Source organism: Barbus barbus, assembly GCF_936440315.1.
Source record: "Barbus barbus genome assembly, chromosome: 26".
NCBI lineage: Eukaryota > Metazoa > Chordata > Actinopteri > Cypriniformes > Cyprinidae > Barbus > Barbus barbus.
This window is the reverse complement of record NC_136754.1, coordinates 12,656,851-12,679,650: the sequence shown is the minus strand read 5'-3', so window position 1 is coordinate 12,679,650 and position 22,800 is coordinate 12,656,851. Positions and strand designations below refer to the sequence as shown.

Genomic DNA, 22,800 nt, shown 5'->3' with positions numbered 1-22,800 from the left:
TCATAACAGATCGTGTAAAACTTCACCTTTTGAACTCATTAAAACATTTTAAAATGACTTTTCTCTCTTTCATTTTTCTCTCAGAAAAACTAGATAAATGAAATCCACTATAATCAAATGACTCTGTATATTTATGTATTATTGAAACTATTAAGACTACTTCTATGATTCTCTTTTAGTGTTCATGTTATATAAACACACAGGCCTCTTCGGTGCTCTGGTGAGAAAAACAGTTTCAAAACAGCTATGCAACAATTTTCAAAAGAACATATTCATAGATCAACATATATTTTCTTTTTTCAAATAAACTGGTGACCAGTGTTTTGTTGCTATAAGCAATATTTATATATATATAATTTTTTTTTTTTTTTTTTTGCATTGAATACAACATAAATGTGTATTATTTGTGTTTAGCTACAAAAATATCAACCATATATAATTTGCATTAATGTCATTCTGTACAGTCGTTCATTTTTAGGAGTACATTGTATGTCACCTTGCAATGAAATAAAACAAACTGATAAGTAGAAAAGGCTTCATTTTAAATTGACCTTAAAGTGCTTCCTGTATTATTTGATGCTGACTGGATATCATAAATTAATTTAACCCTCCAAAACACACACATAGTTTGATAACGTTTTAAATAAACAGAAAAAAATATATATTAATAGTACAGGTGACAAAGATTTCTTCACGCAACAGATACATAGTTGCTCAAGTGACATTGAGCAACCTCTTAACACTTTTACATACGTATAAATATAATGTTTACATAATTTAAGCAAAAACAAAATGGGGGAAACAAAATGGAGATAAAAACTGATTAATGTAAAAAAAAAAAAACAAAAAACAGGCAGTACATGTGGACATCTCTGACTGAAAAGAAAGGTAGTGACAGGTGAGGAATGAGGTCATACTGGCATTTGCATCTCTGTATATTCATCTTGGCCTTCTTTGTCATCCAATGACGGCTCTGCATCATCTGCATCAAGCTGTCACAGACAAAACAAACAACATTAAAGACAAGCAGCAAAATAAGATTTAATATTAGTCCTGAAAACAAGATGTTACTGTACAGTGCAAAACATTTTTTCCATTATTTTTCAAAGTATATAGCCATAATATAAATTTAAATATATAAAATATACAGTTGAGGTCAAAAGTTTACATCCCCCTTTCAGAATCTACAAAATGTTAATTATTTTACCAAAATAAGAGGGATCATACAAAATGCATGTTATTGTTTATTTAATACTGACCTGAATAAGATATTACACATAAAATATGTTTGCATATAGTCGACAAGAGAAACTAATAGTTGAATTTATAAAAATGACAAAAAAAGCTGTTTTTGTTGTTGTTGTTGTTGCTCTGATAGTTGTCGAGCCCCTTGTTTGTCCTGAACAGTTAATGGAGACGCGTACATTTTTCTTATTTTGCCTAAATATATATATATATATATATATATATATATATATATATATATATATATATATATATATATATATATATATATATATATATATTTTTTTTTTTTTTTTTTTTTTTTTTTTTCATTTAGTACTGCCCTTCAGAGGCTACAGAAGACAGTTGCATGTTTCCCAGAAGATAAAAAAAAAAAAAAAAATTACATTTACCCTGATCTTCAAATTCAAAAAGTTTTCACCCCCCGGCTCTTAATGCATGGTTTTTCCTTCTGGAGCATCAGTACTAAATAAACAATAACATACATTTTGTATGATCCCTCATATTTTGGTAAAATAACTAACATTTTGCAGATTCTGAAAGGGGGATGTAAACTTTTGACCTCAACTGTATTTTAATCTTTAATCTCACTATACTTTACACAACTGTATAAGATATAACTAAACATGTTAAAACACTGTCACTGTCAATACAGCAATATGGTACAGTTGTTAAAATACAAATAACTCATCTACAAACATCATTTTTCCTATCAACAAAAAGAAAAGAAACACTCACACATTGTATCTCACGGTGAGTAAATATTCGGGACACCAGGAACCTTCTGAATGGTACAGTGAGGACAAGAACAAACGGGAAGGCTAATGAGGCCGAGGTTGACATTATGGCCCACAGCACAGCCAGGCACACCAGCTGCAAACACGTGAACAGGTGCATGCGTAGAGTACGCACCTGAAATAGACAAGGCCATGGTTAAAGCACAGCTAAATCTGAAGAGACAATTTGAGAATGGCGTTCCAGACTGTCATCTGATTATTGATTTAAGAGCGGTGAATATTGTGCTTAGTGGAGTTCTCAATGACAAACCTTGCGGACATAGGTGTGGTCAGGATGGTACTTCGGTGGCATAAATAGCAGCATCATGCGTTCTGTTAGCTGGATCCCATTGAGAGACATCACTCCCATATAGAGGAATATACCAAACAACACAGCGATAGGAACCTGCCGCAAAACATCTCCAATCACAATGGAGAGACCTTTGGAGGAAAGAGAGTTTATCTACTGTCAGTTCCAAACAACAAATATTAAGAAATTATAACTAATAACTCAAGGCATTCACTGAGAGTAACATGTTAGAATTTATTTAGCGATGCAATGATATTAAAATGACCAATAAGCCAATAATTAATTTTATTTTACGGCTAATAACCAATATTTTGAATACTATTTTGAATTAAAAATAAAACATTAAAAACAGGGTTGCCAGGTTTTCACAACAAAACCCGCCCAATTGAGTTTTGAGGGGATAAAATACACATTTTTTTGGCGAGGTTCCCCAGGTAAATTTCGCATTGCAGGGGCTAATTATCACTTTATTGGGGTCACTTGGATCACTGGAAAACTCTTTGGAACACTGATTAAAAACCTAAACTAAAAACCATCTTAACGAGTATTACAAACAAGTGTAGGCATTACAAAATCGTACATTTGCTAAAGTTAAAATTTAACATGTTCAATTATTTAAATTATTACTATAAAGTATTATTATTTGTAAATTATTATTAGTAAGTATTATTTATGTTATTAAAGTATTAAAATGTGAGCATAAGATAATGACAAGGTAATGGGAGAAATAGGTACATCCAAATTAAAATCTAATATCAGCTGATATATTTACAATATTGTCTGATAACGATAAACTATATCAGCTGCTAAACACTGTGGTGCAGATATAGGCCTACTGTAGATGATATTTATCATCCACTCACCTACTAGAAGAGCCACCAGAAATCCTGTTACTCTCTGCTCTTTCACTTCCTGAATGCGTGGTTTGTCACCAGGTGCAACGGCTTTGCTCATCACCGTAAGGCTATTTGCATGAGTGACAGAACGAACAGTAGCACCGGTCAACCACGGCAGCCCAAACAGCGCTGAAACACCACCCGCGACCACAATGATCAGCAGGTCCAAGTGAAACCCTGAACCCTTAACCAGCATCCTGTCCTTCTTGCTCACAATAAGACTGTAAAGGAAAACTGAATCAAAATAAATCCAGGAATAATATAATGGAGGTTTATAGGTATAGTCAGAACAGGATAGTGAATGCCGCTGACTCACGTGGTGATTTGAGTCTCCATGAAAATGAGGATGTAGACGAGTAGGGCAGGTAGAATGCTGGCAACCATCATCCAAATGGGGAACTGGCCATCAGAGCCCAGTGGGTGTATTAACCAACCACGCTTGTCCGGGCTGGTCACAGAGAAGCCATCAGGCACACTTAGTTTCTATATGGAGAGGAAAGAAATTTAAAGATCACAAATTGTCTGGGAGTCATGTGTCAGGTGACTTCTGGGGATATGGAATCATTTGCTATAAAGACAAACAAATATTTTCCAGTCTTTAATCAGTGAATAAGCTCAGGGTAACTTACAACCCTTAAGGTATGGTCACATTAGCGAAATATCACAGGCAAAAAGGTCCATTGTCTACTGAAGCACAGCTCACAAAGAAGTCACTTTTAAACCAAGCTGCTTTTTGTCGGTCAGCAGCAGAGTGAATCTGCATGATCAACTTCAACATGTGAAATCTGTGTGAGGAAATCTTTCACCCTCGCGCAAATTATGTGGATTCTGGACTACTAAGTGACTGGATACCGTCTGCAAACACTTACAAACAGTAAATTTGACTGCTCTTTTACAAAAAAGCACTGATATAATACTTTGATAAATAGAGGAATTCACTTTTTCAAATGTTACTTTTCAAGAAGTCTCTTAAATCACAATAGCATATAAAATATCGTATAAAAAGTAAAAAATGAATGACTAAATGACTTTTATAAATCTGTGGTCTTAAAGGAATAGTTCACCTAAAATGAAAATGCATCATTTATTCACTTGAACACAAAATAAGTTATTTTGAAGAATGCAGGTAACCTCATGGTAGACTTTGACTTTCATAGTATTTTTTCCATAATAACCAAATAATTTCTTTTGTGTTCAACAGAAGGTTTGAAACAATTTGAGGGTAAATTATGACAGAATTTCCATTTATGTGTGAACTATCCCTTTAAATTGTGTTTACATTTTTTTTTTAAATTCCATTTTCAGTTCCCATAATTTCCTCTAATGTACTTTAGAAATGTCACATGTCTAAAAACATTTAGACGCAAGTAATTTTGAAATGTGTCATTTAAAATTTTTCTTGATGTACAATGAATTTGGGTGTTTCAGTGGAAAATGCTAAGAGAAAACCAGTTCATAGATTATAGATTATACATTAATCAAATTATATAAACACGTCTTCATGTCTCACCTGTGTGTAAGTGTCCTTAATGCTGTAGTCCAACAGAACCATGATGGAGATTGCAATAGGAACTCCAAAATCTCCAATAGCCCTTCGGAGCTGAGCAAAAGATAAAAGACAACATCGCTATGGTCAATGCCACTTTATCACACAAAGATATTTGACACTGTCATTAAAAACGTGTCTTACGTCTATATGTTTATCTAGACATCATTGCGTAAATGGCACAAAACTGGGACACTGGCTTACCGTGCCAGGGAAAAAAGTGCTATTCTTGAATTTACGCAAATAGAAGGCAATGAAGAAGGTTCCGGCCGTGAGCACCAGGGAGAGGAGAGCTGTGTTTGGCTGGTTTAGGGTTTGAGAAACATCTGGAGACCTGCCATCACTTGTGGGTGTTGGTAAAGCAGTGTCATTTTCTTCTCGCCCACTGCAGCTTCTGAGAGGATGATCCATGAAGATCTGCACAGTGTACAAGACTGTCTGAATATCCACTAATTGCTTTTAAATCTCTTACACTACACATACACTACCATTCAAAAGTTTGGGCTCATTAAGATTTTTGTTTTAATCAATTAATACTTTTATTCAGCAAAGCTGCATCAAATTGACCAAAACATTTTCAACATAAATATTAAATAATAATAAAATGTTTCTTGAGCACTAGATCAGCATATTAGAGTGATTTTCACACTACTACTGTTTTACGGTATTTTTGATCAAATAAATGCAGCTTTGGTGTACATAAACATTAAAATTAAAACAACAACAAAAAATCTCAATACTTTGCCCAGCTTGTAGAAGGTCTCGTAGATGAAGATGAGAGAGATAAGGAAGGAGAAGATCTCTTGGGTGAAGCGTGACACAAATCGCACCAGGAAGCTCCCTTCAAAGGCGACCGTGAGAACTACAATGATGATCAACCAGATTCCAATCCACAAACGTCCTGTCAGATACTCCATTTCATTGGATTTGCAGAACTGCAAACACATTGATTGACTGATATTCAGTTTTGCTGCTATATTATTCCAATGAAACATTTCACATTTGAGTTGTGGGGCGAATTCACTAGACAGTTGTGCCACTTTTGCATGCTAAAGTTGAGTCTTATTCACTAACCCAGGTTCTAAATGCATTGCAATAGCACAGAAAAGTATTTCAATTTATTATATACTGTGATTTTCATTCCAAAGATGCCTTTATATTCAAATTATGCTCAATATAGAATGCTTTATTCTCAAAAATTAGTGCTATTTGCATGTATTTTTTAAATAAAATAAACTAAACTATTAGCAGGCACATTTTTTTCTTAGTGAATTGTAATATTTGTATTCATTTATCAGAAATACTAACTGAATAGAAGGACTCTTCAAACACTAGAAGGGGTCCAGAGAAGCCCACCACCAGCAGAGGTTGAGCCCCAAGCAGACAGAACAACATTCCCTGCACGGCAGTGGAAATAATCAGCTCTGACACACCTATCAAACCATCTGTCTTTTCACCTGGGGAGGAGAGAAAGGATTTCATTAAGCAAAAGTTTTATTTTAGATGGATCATTAAAACAGTGGCTTGTATAGAAGAGCTCTGACTAACCTAATAGTCCTCCAAAGGTGATGGCAGGAGAAAGGGCAGCAAAGTAAATGAATATGACCGTGGCCATGCATTGAGGACTTAGGGCATCTTTAAAATCACTGATGTATTTGGGGTAGCGGCGCCGTGCATCTCGGATAACCCCGCCAAACAGCCGACCCGTCCTCCGAAGAGGATCGTCTTCAGGTTTCCGAGGAGGATGAAGAGCTGACAACATTAAGAATGAATGCAAAAGGTAATTCAATACATTTATTTTGGATAAACAGTAAACTGATCTGTTCACTTTTGTATTCTGTATATGAGCGAGAGCCTTCTACCAATGTCCTCGGGACTCTTGGGTTCCTTGGCCTGTAGTTTGACCTCTTGTTCATGTCTCTTGTGCAGAATCTCTCTCTGGAAGCGAGCGATAGAATGCAGCAGCTCATCTCCTCCAAATTCAGATGGAGGAAGCACAATACTGCAGTCCAGGAAGCTGTTGATAGCTGTCAGCAGATCCTGCCGCTCATCTGCCAAATACGCCGCTTCATGGAAGTGCTGGAAGAGACATTTGAAATGCTGTTTATACTTCTGACTATGTGGCAAAACAAATGTATAAAAGATATGTTTTCAAAGTCTTGCAGTAAAATTACCTTGTTTCAACGATTTTTAGATATTATCCACTACCATTCAAAAGTTTGGAGTTGGTAGAAGTCTCTTATGTTTGCCAAAACTGCATTTATTTGATCAAAAATAAAGAATAAACAGCAATATTGTGAAATATGTGACCCTGGACCCCAAAACCAGTCATAAGTAGTATGGGTATATTTGTAGCAATAGCCAACAATACATTGTATGGGTCAAAATGATCCATTTTTCTTTTATGCAAAAAATCATTAGGATATTAAGTAAAGATCATGTTCCATGAAGATATTTTGTAAACTTCCTGCCACAAATATATCAAAACTTAATTTTTGATTAGTAATATGCATTGTAAAGAACTTCATTTGGACAACTTTAAAGGTGATTTTCTCAATATTTTGATTTTTTTACACCCTCAGATTCCAGATTTTCAAACAGTTGTATCTCATATTCAAACAATCCATACATCAATGGAAAACTTATTGATTCAGCTTTCAGATGATGTATAAATCTCAATTTCACAAAATTGACCATTATGAGAGGTTTTGTGGTCCATGGTCACATATTATTTCAATTTCTAATAACTTAATAATTTTCAGCATCATTGCTCCAGTCTTCAGTGTCACATGATCCTTCAGAAATCATTCTAATATTCCGATTTGGTGCTCAAGAAACATTTTTTATTATCAGTGTTGCAGTATTGAATTTTTAAAGTTTTCTTTGACATAAAGAAATTTCAGTAGCATTTATTTAAATCAGAATCTTTTGTAACATTATAAATGTCTTTACTGTTACATTTGATCAATTTAATATTTCCTTAATTTCTTTTTCCAAAAAAAACTAAGTTTTACTCACTCCAAATCTTTGAACGGTAGTCTATATATCATAACATGACAGCATATTAATTTTGGGTGCACTATCTCTTATTTAATGAGACCTACTTTATCAGACATAAGTGTTGATATGGAGCGGCCGATTTGGTGGTAGTCAATGTTGGCATTGGGTGGGCCGAGCAACACGAAAAGAAACCGCACTGGAATCGACACTTCTAGAACTGACTCTAACAGAACCGCTTCCTGCAGTCTCACAAAGGCCATGGTGGGCTGGTCCAGGAAATCCACACTACCTGTGAAAATCGAGATCATCTGCATCATGGCTTCAACAGATGTAATATGTCATGTGCTGACTGTTGTGAGTTAAATACGGACAGTTAACTGACCCACAAGGACAACGGTTGCTTCTGCATCCTCTGGGATCTTCTCAAGCAGCTTCAGCTCATGTTTAGATTTGGTCTTGTGCAAACCAAAAAACTGGGGTGTGTCTTTCTGTGGAAACAGAGAGGGAAAGTTCTAATTGTCTATTTTACCATTCTTTGCCTCTAAAAAACCCACACAGATTTTTATGTGCACAGCACCTCATTCTTGTCTGAGTCTACACTAATGCGTGACTCAAAGTTACGTAGTGCTCCGATGAGCGGGTCTGTGGCAGGGGGCTCCGGTGCAGCGATATGGTTACTGCTATGGTATTGAGATATGAGAGAGCCAAGGCTGGTTGCTGAGATGTTCCGTTTAAATAAGCTGTGCTCCTTGCCATCACTCGGATGACTGACAAACAGAAGAACAACAAAGCATGATCCAAATGAGTAAGGTGTTCTTTATGCAGTGTAATGCTCAAATAATCTATGTGAAACTAACCTGTGTTTGAGGAGCAGGGCTCGGAGAACATTGGCTCTGTCCTGTGCTCTGATTTGATCCGAGATAATCATCTGCTCCACAACCTGATGAGCAATACCAGGCAGTGTCTTCTGGTCCAGATCCAACAACACTGCACCTGTAAAATTACACCACTAATACATCAGACACACCAAAAAGCATTCTAAATATGTAAGAAATCAGAGAAATTTTAAACTAAAGTTAGCAATCAATTCATACATTGTATTTGTATTCCTCTCTCACCATGTGAAATGGTCTTGCGGAGCTCCAGCAGGCTGCGAAATGAGAGTGAAGCTACATGAGGTTTGCCCCAGCGCTCGGTCTCCTCCTCCACATCCTCCTCAAACTTTATCCAACGAGCTGTTTCCTTCCAGTGCATCTCCTGGTTCTTATCCATCAGTAACTCATTCAGCTCAACAAACACCTGAGAGAACACATACATTTATAATTTATGTGACCTTTCTTTCAAAGTTGTAAATTTTTAGATCCAGAACAAGTAATTTGATGGAAAGCCATATGTTCATGTTAGAAGAAAATATGTGTTCATTCAGTCAGATTAGGTTCAGTAAACATTCTTTCTATATAATGTAAAATGTAAGAGTTTACAACACCTCACAACCTTATGGGAAAAAAAATGTTCATGCATCATTGCAGGTAATGCTAAACACGTCATTTGAAGAAGCAGACAAGATTAAAATTAGTCTACATTTCCTTGTGGATTATATCTGTAGTTTTGTTTTTTCTTTCAACAATCTTGAGCAATCGTTTCAGGCAAGCCATCCAAAAATATTTCAGCTGTTGGAATAAAACCTCATTTATTGTGTTGAAGTTGATGATGTCGGTAGAGCTGTTCAGTTACCTTAAAACTAATTTTAAGCATTTGAAGTTCTCTGAGAAATTTCTAATAGGTTGTTAGAAAAGAGTAACATCACTACTTGAAGAGACTTTAAATTACACGTCAAATGTGAATCCTAAATATATTGTGTACTTTAAAAATGCCAATATGCCATAATATATACATATATAAGCTACACTGCCATTCAAAAACGTTTGGGGTTGATAAGATTTTTTAAAGTTTTTGAAACACATCAGTTGAAAACAGTTGTGCTGCTTAATATTTTTGTGGAAACTATGATTTTTTTTCTGGATCTTAGATGAATAGAAGGTTTAAAGTCTCTTTAAGTAATGTTACAAAAAATAAAATAATGTTAGTACTGTTAACAGACCTATTCTACTCAAATCAAAAAGTGGCATTCTATAATGACTGAACAGCTCTACACAAATACAGTTCTACCAGCTTAGTTATACACAGTTCTGATACTGTAACCATCCAATGCCTTCCACAAAACCAGTGGTACACATTTCTTAGCAAACAAGTGGTGAGTAAAAACCACACGCAAGCTTCAGCTGTTCCACAGCTCTGTGTCACCCTACCTTCAGCTGTCGGGCACGACGAACCCTGTAGTCCATGTAACAGGGCCATGATCTCCTCTAATAAACAACAGCAATGGTAGTAATACACCAGCTTTGTACAGTATGCAAACTAAATCTAAATCTTTTAATGTATTTTTTCTCATCAAGTATAAGTAAGCATTATAGCTAAAGTAGGCAAGTTGCTTGATACTGAACATTTTGTAGGTTGATTTCCTGAAAACATTGTTCTTTTTGTTTGTGCATTTTGACCAGCCAAATACAGCAATAACGACTCTGCTAATCGGGCGAGTTTGGGGTGGGGCTATTTTCAAAATAATCTTTTAAGATATTAATAATCATATTTTTACAATTCTGTTATTGACCACTACAAACTACACTCTTTAAGGTGATACTGATGACATAATATGCATTTTCTATTAGCTACACCAAACACCCAAGCCTAGAAAATAGCTCCAAGTGGACAGAGGAAAGATAATCTAGTTAGCTGGCATCTCACCTCATGAGGGGTTCGATCCAACTTGGTCCGGATACGACTGCTGGGCTCTTTGTGGTCCTTGCCGATGTGAACCACCTGACTTTTAGCGCTCTTCTTAACCAGGTGCCGCCGCACACCAGGGACATCTTCAAACCTGTGACCTGTAAGAAAGACAGCAAGACAATGCTGAAATACTAAACAAAGAGTTAAAAAACAAACAAGTCAGAACAACACTGAATCCATTGTAACACACCAGAAGGTCCGTGAGTATCAGTAACTCAGGTGCTTACCTATGCCTTAAAATACTGGCTACATTACACACAACACTCAGCATCCAAACACAGAAACACACTGAAAACTCAACTGGGCGCTCACTAGAACATGACTCAGTTTTGTATCTCAAAGTGATCTATTGTTCAGTCAAAATTATCTGTATTTACAGCACACACACAAACATGCATACAAAAGAGACGTCAAAGGCGCAGTTGTAGTGGGCAGCTCTGCACCCTTTGAGAATGTCCACATTCCTGAACCACAGCCATAGATGGTTAGATGTACAGACTGAGAACATGATTTATTCTCAGAAGAATGAGAACAGAAAGGTAAATAAAGGAGTCCTTTATAACCTTAGAAAAAAACTGAAAAGATGGCAGGAAAACAAACACATTTTCCAGCACTGAAAACACGTTACTGATGATCTATGATCAGCTGAAATGCCCAATATTCACTGAAAAACAACCTAATCTCACAAATAACTAATATAATGCTACACTATACCATAAGAGGTACTTAAATAGGTCTCATGGGTACTTGGAAAATTCTGAATTTGCTGTTAAACATTAAACAGAATTCATCATATATATTCATTAAGGGAAAAAAGTTTTACCAATGTGTAGATATGTATACAGTATATCACCTAACCGATAAATTAGTATATATATTATTAGTAAATGTTAGATTGCATTGCATCATTGATTGTATACATCATTATGTATATATTATTTTTTAGAATGTACATTCAATTTTTATTTAATTATAATGATCATCATCATTGTGATCATTCTTGGATATATCTTCTACGTTTGTTTACGCTTTTATTTGAACGAAAACAGCGTATCCGTGTGGTGCGGCTGACACAGAACAGCGTACGCAGTTTGCAGATGTTTCCGATGGCAGATGGGCTATTTTGGCGGTCTTTCATACTTTTCTGGGCCTTGACAGTGTTATTTACTTGGCAGTAAATCGGACAATCACAAACCTCCCGGTTTACATCTAAAATATCTTAAATTGTGTTCCGAAGACAAACAAAGCTTTTATGGGTTTGGAACGACATGGGGGTAAGTGATTAATGACAAAATTTTCATTTTGGGGTGGAGTAACCCTTTAAACAAACCTTACCGACTTCAAACTTTTGAAAGGTGTATGATTTAATAAAATATAATATTTACACACAAATAAATGTTAAACTCTTCACTGGTTTTATGTTGCCAAATAATTTTTTTTCAAATTTTACACGAACACACATACTCACTTTTAATGCCATCCAGGTCAACGGTGGCGAGCATCTGTGCCTCGCTCTCATCAGTGGGCATGTATTGGTAGTGTTCTAGTGAAGTGCCCGTCATGTTGCCCGTCCGGCGGCGTTCCTGCAGATCATAGCTGCGGCCAGAACTCAAACTTGGAAACAAACATGGTGCAGAAACTCGTCTGCCATTGGGCAGATTACGAACCCAATTTCTGCCCCTGCGGTGGTAACAGAACATAGTGAGGTTGAACACATGTATTTGAATCTTTCTATGTGTTTGTGTATGTGTGGGTGCGCATGTACACTTACGCAGTTGTTGTAACATTTTCTGGGATGCTGATACTGGTGTGAAGTGTTGAATGGGGTATGATTGGCAGCTTTCGTTGTGGTGAGGCTTTACCGTTCTTCTTTACAGTGGAGTCGGGATCATCTTCTGATACAAAAAACTGTGGGCCAACAAGAGAGAAGTTAGTAAGATCATAACAAGTAGTGTGTGTGTGTGTGTGTGTGTGTGTGACTTGACTACCTGTGCGTCTACCTCTGTGTCCGTTTCCGGTGTAGGTGTGGTGGTGACATTGCCCTCTTTATCCTGCTGGCTACAGGAATCTTCATCCACCTCTTCATCCTCTTCATCCTCATCTATCGGGGGAGCTGATCCCATAGATGAACTTCTCCTCCGCCCTGAGTCCTTCCGCTTCCTTCCGGGCTTTTTCCTCCGGCCCTCTGGGAGGTGTTTAGACAGAGGGTGGTGAATGTGTAGAGAGGTGTGACGGTGATCTACAAATGCCAAAAACATCAGACTTAGAAGAGCATCACTACAGAGCCCCTGAAAATCATTATTTCAATGTGTTTGTTCAAACTTTGCATTCCCTTGCAAAACTTTTGAGGGAAAACTATGTATCAGTACTCTATATTGCAAACAAACACAAAGTTTCTAGTGAAATGCAAATTTTTCTTTGGTGAGAGAATGCAAAGTTTCTCAGGAGAGCACAATACTTCATAGGAAACTGCAAATGCATTGAAATTTTATTTCATAGCCTCACTAACTATCAATTAAGCCATTTATGATTCATTGAGCATTTACGGATTGAATGTTTTGCGCACCATAGAAGAAAGGCATACAGATTTGGAATGATATGAGGAAGAGTAAACAATAACAGGCTTTCAATTTTGTTGTTTTCTTAATATTAATAAAATTTTGTGAAATATTTTAGAAAAAAAAACATAAAACACTATCAATATCTATAGAACAGTCAAATTAATATGCATTCTCATTTAATTTAGTCATTTATAATATGAAGAATGTTTTTAAGGCTATAGACCAGATGCATCAATAGTAAAGCTCTCACACTCAAAGTCCTCCTCATTAAAGGTGCGGTGTTGTTCGATGGGCACACGCTGGGGGGGTGTGAGGATCTGGTGGAAGCGCTGCACTCCCAGTGTCTTGTTCAAGTCCCCTTCATCATCATCATCACATCGCTGAGGCGGAGAATGCACTGCAACAGGCTACATGTAACCAAAGAGAAAAATATTAACTTTCATTTCTTTTCAAATAGCCTATGTAGATATCAAAGCAGACGTTGTGCAGGAAAAGAGTCATTCAGACATGCATTCTCAGGTTCTAATTTGTATCATAGACAAGGTGAAATAATTTATATAGCACAGTTTATACACAATGCTAATTCAAAGTGTGTTACATAAAAATTATTTGAAAATTATCATAAACTATCCGAAACAGATGCATAAGAAAAATAATAAAAAGTGATTTAAAATTGATTCAAAATGAATTAAACACAAATAAGGGGAAACCAATATATAAATAAGATGATTTTTGTATAAAACTTAAATAATATATCTAATACATGAAATCTCCCACAATAAAATCGCCTTTTTCTCTGAAAAATAATTGAAAAAATACTATACACTGAATATTTTCAGATTTTCAGTTGATTTAAATAAATAAATGGTCATCACTGCTTGTATTATTTAATAAACAAGCTACTTGTTCCATACTTATAAATACTGTAATTATGCATGCAAAGAAAAAAGAAAAAAAGGACTGTTACATCGGACTCAAAAAAAGCCTTTCTCGATTGACAGTCATTCAAAATTAGCTGTGCATCATGACAAAATACATCTTATAAAAATAAAATGTACTTTCATATTTTACAGTTTGCCTTCACCCAATCAGCACTATCATGCCATTTTCCTGCATCAGCTGATTAATCAGTCACCTGGCATTTACAGCTCAGCTGATTGGCTAAAATAAAATTTGGATGCAGAATCAAGTGCTTATGTTGCTCACAGTAGATTTCAAATCACAAACATCCAGGAGTCAACTCTCAATTAAATGATGGTGAATGCTCTAGGTATTACATTGTTGACCTCCTTCATAGTAAATTAATAATATATCTGTATACATTTATGCATGGTATCTCTCTCTCTCTACGCTCATTTTCTCATTCCATATTTTCTCCCCCGCTGTCTTTGGTATGCTATCCTGAGGATAAACTGAGGTTTGTGGTCATGTGCTTCATTTAATTCTGTGTTTTGACAGAGGGGCCCTGCTCCGGGTAAAACTAACATGCCCACAGATAGCAAACTCTGGCACGCACATGCTCAATCAAGACGCTGCTCATCCCACCAGAGCCACAGAGAGTGAGTCAGCACTCCTACAGCCACTCACAGAGTCGCTACAGTACATCATGACTAAAGTCGGCCAGTGATGCTGAATGCGTCAAGGAGCCTTGTGAAGCTGTTGGACCATGGATGTCTCGCTGCTTAGGCTTGTTAAGAAGTCTGGTATGATACACACATACCAAACTGCCAATGAGGTGGACCAAAAAACATAGTATGCGGTAGTGACCGGCTGCTCTTGTCAACCATTGAGACAATCAAGACACTGAATGTTCTTCTGAGTGCACTGTATAGTCATGGCAGCCACATGCTAGGTAGCCCTCAAGAAGAGGAAACAAAGGATGTGGTATCAAGTATAGAGCTGATTCCTTGTAGCATGATCTAATCAGATACGTATCTACACCCCCAGCCTCTGACATCATCAGCCATATCTATAGTCACATCCTGATCCCTTACACACATAGTCATCTTCCTATTTACAGAACTTTCACATCTTAACACAATATAACGTAGGCATACAGCTAAGTTGTATTTACTTATAGTCAGAGAACCGACTATGATATGACATGACTATGATAAAATTATTATATACGTGTATTGAGAAGTTATATCATGATGTGTCAAAATTCCTAATTGTCCCCAAAATGGGGGGGGGGCATACCAATTTTATCCATCCAATGATATTTCACCTTCTACAGGTCACTTGTGTAATAATTTAGAACATTAAAAAAAAATATATCAAGGCTGCTCCACTCAATACTATGGAAACCCGTTTCTGCCACTAAATAAAAAAGGTAATTGTGACTTTTTATCTCACAATTCTGACTTTTTTCTCATAATTGCGTGATATAAATTGTGAGATATAAACTCGCAATTGCAAGAAAAAGTCAGAATTGCGAGTTTTTATCTCGCAATTGTGACTTCATAAATTGTAATCCTTGCAATAACTTGCAACTGTGAGTTTATATCACGCAATTCTGAAAAAAAAAGTCAGAATTGTGAGATAAAAAGTCGCAATAACCTTTTTTTATTTTTTATTCAGTGGTGGCTTCCATACAGAACTACTAAATATCAAGTCACGTTAGTTTATCAGGCTTACATAAACAAATACATGTATTAGGACAGGATTTGAACCCAGATTACCTTTGATGCTAAACTATTCCATCAGACTTAGAGGTCATATACACAGAATGTGTTTTTGCAGCTCCTCTGCTTTTCTATTGTTTTTATATCTAAAAAAAGAGCTAGATAGACGTGTTTGAACATTGTGTTTTGCAGTGTCTCGCACATTTTTTTGTTCCTGTGCCCTGCATCTTACATTTTTAAGACAAAACCGTGCTTAATGTCCCCTTATTCAGTACAATCCAGTACAGTACATCCTAACCAGTTGTAATACAACCAACAAGTGATAAAAAAGTATCTGTCATGTTAATAGCCATGACCGCTACAAGTGACACTGCTCGTGGAGCAAGAACAAAATTATCACTGCTCATTTATATTAAATTTATCAAACATGGACGATGAGAGACTGACTGTGTACATTTAGAATCATATATATTATATGACAAAATCCCTTAAATTGTATGGGTAACACTTTAGTATAGTGACAAATTCTCACTATTAACTAGTTGCTTATTAGCATGACTATTATTAACATACTGGCTCTTTATTAGCACTTATAATGCACATATTCTGCATGACCATATTCTACTTCCCTAATCCTACCCATTACCTAAAATTAACAACTGCCTTACTAATTAGTAATAAGCAGCAAATTAGGAGTTTATTGAGACAAAAGTCGTAGTTAATTGTTTGGTAATAGTGAGAACTGGACCTTAATAAAGTGTGACCGCTGTATGAAAATACAAGGTGTGTGTTTTTACATTAAGTCCTAGTTTTAATTTGTGATCCAAATGTACAAGAGTAATGTACAAACAGATGGGAACTTTTCTGATTGGCTGTTTTTATTGTGTTGCATCACACGTCTTATGACAAACAACTGCTTGTTGCAACAACCTAGTTAGGATATTGTAGATATAATTCTTGCCATCAAGCGCACCAAGTCGGGACTGTTATTGGTGCCCCAGGTGCACGAGGCCCCAGAAACACACACACACTCACATTCCACCTCCTCAAATCCATCTGTCTCTGATTTGCCTCCATTATATACACCTGGCTCAAATATTTCTGATATAACTCAAAGCTTTGTGTTTCTGAATACTGAATCCTCTACACAGGGATTAAAGGTTTTTTCAAAGAATGAAATGTGATGCTCCTGTCACCTCACTTTCCTCCCTCCATCCACACAGCGAGCGACTCATATTAACTTACACTTTTCCACAGAAATGTCATTGCCTCTGTGAGATATGAGAATGATTTTAAAATGGGGAACAATGTTCAGACTGAATGAGCTGAGATTCTGCAGAATTACACAATCATTTTACCAGACCGAAAAATGACTTCACAGTGAACCCGCCGATGACCTTTATTTAGCCCTTTTATCTCATCACAAAAAAACCCAGATCTTTTGCATAATCTCATAATCAAAACATCATCATGTAATCAGGTATTAAAATGATGCTTCAGGATGTTCTGTTTGTTCCACCTATTCTGAAGTAATATTTATTTCAAGAGACATTTCCTGTGACAATGTCCACTTTATGTGACTATAATTTATGTGACTATACTTCACTTATTAATGATTAAACATTATTTCTATATTTTATGTACTCATGTATATACTTGAAATGAAATAAACAATTGCTTTTTTCAATAAATGGTTTTATTAAAAATATTATTTAAAAAAAAGAAAAAAAATAGGTTTATGCTTGAAGGAATAACTTCACCAAAAATGAAAATTCTGTCATCATTTACTCACCCTCACGTCGTTCCAAACCTGTATGAGATTCTTTCTTATGTTGAACACAAAAGAAGATATTTTGAAGAATTTTGAGAAAGCAAACAGTTATTGGTCCCCATTGACTAGGGAAAAAAATACTATGGAAGTCAATGTGGACCATCAACTGTTTGATTACCAGCATTCTTTAAAATATCTTATTTTATGCTCAACATAAGAAAGAATCTCACACAGGTTTGGAATGACATGAGGGTAAGTAAAATGATAACAAAATGTTAATTTTTGGGTGAACTATTTCTTTAAAAAAAAAAAAAAAAAAAAAAAAATCAATGGGGTAAAAAAAAAAAAAAAAGTTGATGTTTAGCAATTTTTACTGAAAAACAAGACAATGTGTGACTTGTTAAGTTGAAAGACATTTAAAGTTAAAACTACTGTCTGGTGTCATAACTAGATGCTTAACAATCATCTACTGTTCAAATGATTCTATTATGTAACAATATTATTCACACTGCAGAATCATCAATACGAGCTTTTATCAATACAAGCTTTGTTGACAGGAGGTTTGATTTCTTGATTGTTACCGCTGAGAGCACCCATCATGAGTCTATCAAGCCAAGCATGACTCGAGGAGGAGAAAACCACCCAGATGAAGGCTAATTGAAACACTACAGACACAATCTGCACAGCACGTCTTCATCTCTGCTGTATAATAGCACAACGTGTTCCTCAGAAGTAAACTGATTTCTGGGTATGGCACATTAGGTGGCTCCGTCCCCATGGTTACACAAATTGTTTTTAAATCTTATTCTGGTGAATCAGACCTCTAGAGGATCAATGGCAATTGAGAGCAGACCACTGCTAAATCTCACCAAATCAGCAGAACAGATACTTAATGATGTTCCTAAGCACATATACCACCCAAACGCACACAACAAATCACCCACTGCTGAAAATAAACCAAACCTGTACCCCTAACCTTAGATAACACTTTGGCAGCTATTTATGCCACTAGTTCCTCTGTGTGCCACAGAAAACACTAAGCTGCACAACATCGGAGAGCCAAAATCAGAGATCTGCTGCTTTCTGAAAGCTTTACCTGCGTAAACCCAACAGAAACACTTTAAATGTTAATGTAACAATACTGATTGTCTGATTATCTGCAATCAACATTTGAACTCTCCTGAAATCAACTGTATTTTCAGCGGCTGCGTGAAACTGCACTACCAAAACCTTATACAAAACGTCTTTACATTGTGTTGTATTGACATACAACAGACCAGTGTAGTTTGATTCACAAACAAATGACTCTTATGAACCAATTCTTTTTAAATAATCACAAACACAGCGTAACCAAGTGTAGTCCAATTCTCAAACAGAATGACTCACGTGTTCTGGTTCTTTAATAAATTGCTAAAAAAGGCAATTAAACAGTTTGAATCAGTACTGAACACTGCTCTGTATTATTTGCAACAGGTATATTGTGTTAAAAAAAGTAAACAGGATCACTGTCTCACTCACTTTACTAATATTTTGTGTTAAATAGAAAAGCAGTGGATGAATACCTTTGAAACTAACCTTAGATGTACTGTATAGGCAAAACATATTCCAGCTTAATCATCTTCATAGCCTAAAAAATTAAAAAGTTAAAGATTACTTACCAAATGCCTCGTCAAGCCTGCGGCTGAAGTGACGTCAGTGGCATCCTGAGGGTCACTCATTGCTTATGGTCAGGTTTGTGGGAGGTGCTGTAAAGTGCGCTGGCTTTAGCCCTTTTCTCTTTCACTCAGACTCAACTGGGAACTTTCGGGCAGCATAACCTGAGGTGACACATGGAAAAAGAAAACATCTGCTTGGTTAAAAGTTCAATTTACAATATTTTAGAGACAACCGTTAATGTTTCCTTACTGAGCTTCTGTTTTTTTGTAGTTTATTGAGAAATGCAACACTGAGAAAGCTCTCGACTTTAAAGACCATTAAAACCTTTCCATTAATGGCTTTAAAGCCCTAAAGTAAAGATTCATATAGTTAAATAGTAACATAAATGATACATTCTGTGAAATAGCATATTGCTGGAAATCTTCCAAGCACCCAATAGATGGAACAATTTTTCTTCCATGTCATTTCACTTGATTATTATGAGAGAAAATTACAAAATAACTTGTACTCATAAAAAGGATTGCAACATCACACATATGCACATTTTCAAGTTTAAAAATAAATTCGGAAGAGTAAAATATAAATCAAATTTCCTGGGGGCTGGAAGATGTGCTTTTCAATGCTACATTTCATCTCCAACTTGATGTTTGTGTGCTGCATTAGAGAGACATTCAGACACCAGTCAGCAACAAGGTCAATGCTCATATACAATATCACAGTAACAGCATCTCATATAAATTGGGCAGGGCACGGGAAATTCAGTAACATTTCTCAATGGAAAATACCAAAATTAGAAGCCACATCCTTATTCAGATCGCTAGAGATGTAGGTGTCATATGAGTATATGAAACGTCACAGTATTAATTTCTTCCTATAGGCCACCAGTAAACATTTTTAAAGAAAAAAAGCATCAGTTGTTTATAATATTATACTTATAAAGGACAAGTTAACAATGAGGAATCACAAAACCACATGGCAATTGAAAAAAGGGAAAGAGCATGACATTAGAATACAAACATCTTGACAAAAGAGTCATTCATACCTGTGAATGCCTAAATATGAGAACACTAAAACCATTGCCATTGCAGTCTAAGTGTGCCTGCTCACTCAGCTTATCTATTTCCTCTGACTCTTTCTTGCAGTTTCCTGTAGCACCCTCCATTCAAAGGTTAAGTAATATATGTGACGTTGGTGAAGCATGCACTTGCCTAAACAGAGAACACTCTTTTCAAGGCTGAGTAGTTATAATGGCTGGAGTTCATGTGCACTGTTTCCTTTCTTATTAGGACTTAAAATGTCTTCAAAATTTTAACAAGATGTTTTATAAAGTTATGTTAAACTGTGAAACTGTGTTATGCTATACTGTGATGTGTTCAGACCCATGGGTTGATGATATCACCTCAATTTGGTGAAGGTGCTCTATTTTCAAACTTAAACTTTCATATGTTAAACTTTTACTATGAATGCTGTTGATGTACCTTTTGTAACAAGGCCTTTTGCTTTGATCCAGGGGTATCCAATCCTGGTCCTGGAGAAGCAATGTCTTGCAGTGTTTAGCTCCAACTTGTGAAGATTCTAGTAATCCTAAAGACCTTGATTACTTGGGTTCAGGTTTGTTTAATTGGGGTTGGAGCTGAACTCCAGGAACAGGACTGGACACCCCTGATTTAATGGCAGCAGGACTCAAACTGCATTATCTCCACATTTTTGTGTCAGATTTGATTATCATTTTGACAAGCATGATTTGAGAAGGACTCAAAGAGCATCTTGCACTTTAATGGAAGGAAATCTGAACTTTTATACAATGTGGTTCACATGGTCAGTGTCATATATTTCTACAATCTTTCACAACACTTCTTTGCTCTGAACATTTTTTTTTTATTATTCTAAATACAAAATCATAAAACATTTGCTTTATTTGGAGATTTAAAAGTGTCCTCGTAATATATATAGTTTATTTCAACCTAATTTATTTGTTTTATGTTTGTCAAACTCTTGAAAGTTTAAATAAAAATGCTCAGATTTTCAGTGCATCCTCAGACTAAAGGTGCACTAAAGGTGACTGAGGACAGTGATTCAGCAGAGATGTTCCCCAGAGACTATGAGCATCCACACTGTGAGGCATACGCTTATGCTGCTGCTGTGTGAACACTAAATTCAGAACCGTGATATAAATAATAGTTTCTAACAACAACAACAAAAAAGACATGCACTATTGCAGTTTCTTTACAGCATGCAATCACAGCACATTGGCTGTTGCTATGCTATCCATGCTATTTGCCTGTCTGGTGACAGTAGATAGTCAGAAATAGAAAAGTCAGAGCCATGTAGATAAACATGCAACAACACTGCATTGCTTTATATTTAGTGCTAAATTTAGATAAATGTACATTTTTATGCATATTTATGCACCTGGTAAAGTAACTTTCAATCCATTCAAGATACTAAAAATATGTTTTATCAGTCCATGCACTCCCTTGGAAACAAACCAACAATCTTGACGGTTCCTACCACCATGCTCTACTGTTTGAACTATAGCAACTCTAAATAGAACAAGTTTGTTAGAAAATGAGTAAAACCTTCAGTATTCCAGTCCATTAGAAGAATCACTGAGTCATCCAATGCTCTTAATCTGGGCCAAAGTCATTGTTACTCTGATACCAAGCGTAACTCTAGAACCCTCATCATCACTGGGTTGGATATACAAAGGATGAAAGAGAGAAAGATCCACATTCCTGACAATCACAGACCAGTGACAACAAAGAATGAGCAAAAAATATGATTACAATTCGTTCAAGCATATTCCTAAGCGTATAATTCCTCGCTCCCTGATAGTGTGTATAAAATTGAAAAATTCCAACAGGAAACACTTTGTAAGACAGGAAGGGCTGCAGTTACATTTTCAGCAAAATACAACTCCAAACACTTTATATGCCTGTTTTTCCACCACAAAAATATGAACATACCCTTCCTATATAACAAGCACCAGAAAACCAAAGATATCAAACCTAAAACTTAATTTTTTTCTCTGAAACATATATTTCAAAGAACAACCAAGTGTTTTTTGTCCATACAATGAAAATCGGAGGTCACCAAAATGGTTCAATTACCATCATTCCTTAAAATATTATCTTTCGTGTTCCACAGAAGAAACTAAGTCATACAAGTTTGGAATAACATGAGGGTGAGTAAATGACAGAATTTCCAATTTAGAGTGAACTGTCCCTTTAACTAGACCTTGATACACAGAAGAAAGGCACATGCTTTGCTTCTAACAGAGAAACACAGAGAGAGAAACTTACCTCAGAATGGTCACTGCAGGGAGGCTACAGCTACAGCAGTCATTGTAGTGCGATGGCAAAGACCCACTGAAGCCAAGCAGCCACCAAAAGGCAGAAATAAAAGAGAGACAGAGAGGGAGGAGGGACAGGAGATGAAAAAAGAACTGATTGGAGAACAGAAAAGCTGTTCTGGAAGTTGAAGCCGGTTGGAGCGCACTATCCTTTCACCCTAACCTCTCTGTCTCTCTCTCTTTCTATCTGTCACACACGTACTATTCACTTCCAAC

At 36.0% G+C, this 22,800-nt stretch overlaps 1 protein-coding gene across 4 annotated transcripts; it reads right to left on the bottom strand.

Annotated features, from left to right (window-relative positions):
* Positions 1 to 375: 375 nt before the first annotated feature.
* On the bottom strand, positions 376 to 22,800 carry LOC306845502 (anion exchange protein 2-like). 4 transcript variants are annotated; one of them, XM_079378350.1, is made up of 24 exons: positions 22,535 to 22,758; positions 19,235 to 19,393; positions 13,432 to 13,588; positions 12,609 to 12,859; positions 12,392 to 12,528; positions 12,089 to 12,300; positions 10,579 to 10,718; positions 10,083 to 10,139; positions 8,892 to 9,072; positions 8,631 to 8,766; positions 8,351 to 8,540; positions 8,156 to 8,261; positions 7,878 to 8,062; positions 6,636 to 6,852; positions 6,322 to 6,525; positions 6,082 to 6,230; positions 5,514 to 5,708; positions 4,978 to 5,190; positions 4,738 to 4,827; positions 3,544 to 3,710; positions 3,195 to 3,448; positions 2,293 to 2,462; positions 1,984 to 2,157; positions 376 to 992 (listed from the first exon to the last, which is right to left on the bottom strand). In XM_079378350.1, the coding sequence occupies exons 2-24, from the start codon at positions 19,292 to 19,294 to the stop codon at positions 912 to 914; spliced, it is 3,726 nt and encodes a 1,241-aa protein (XP_079234476.1). In that variant the 5' UTR covers positions 19,295 to 19,393; positions 22,535 to 22,758; the 3' UTR covers positions 376 to 911. The 4 variants fall into 4 exon arrangements, with proteins under 4 accessions (XP_079234476.1, XP_079234477.1, XP_079234479.1 ...); XM_079378351.1 differs by having other exon boundaries at positions 12,621 to 12,859; positions 22,535 to 22,622; XM_079378353.1 differs by lacking the exon at positions 10,083 to 10,139 and having other exon boundaries at positions 12,621 to 12,859; positions 22,535 to 22,800.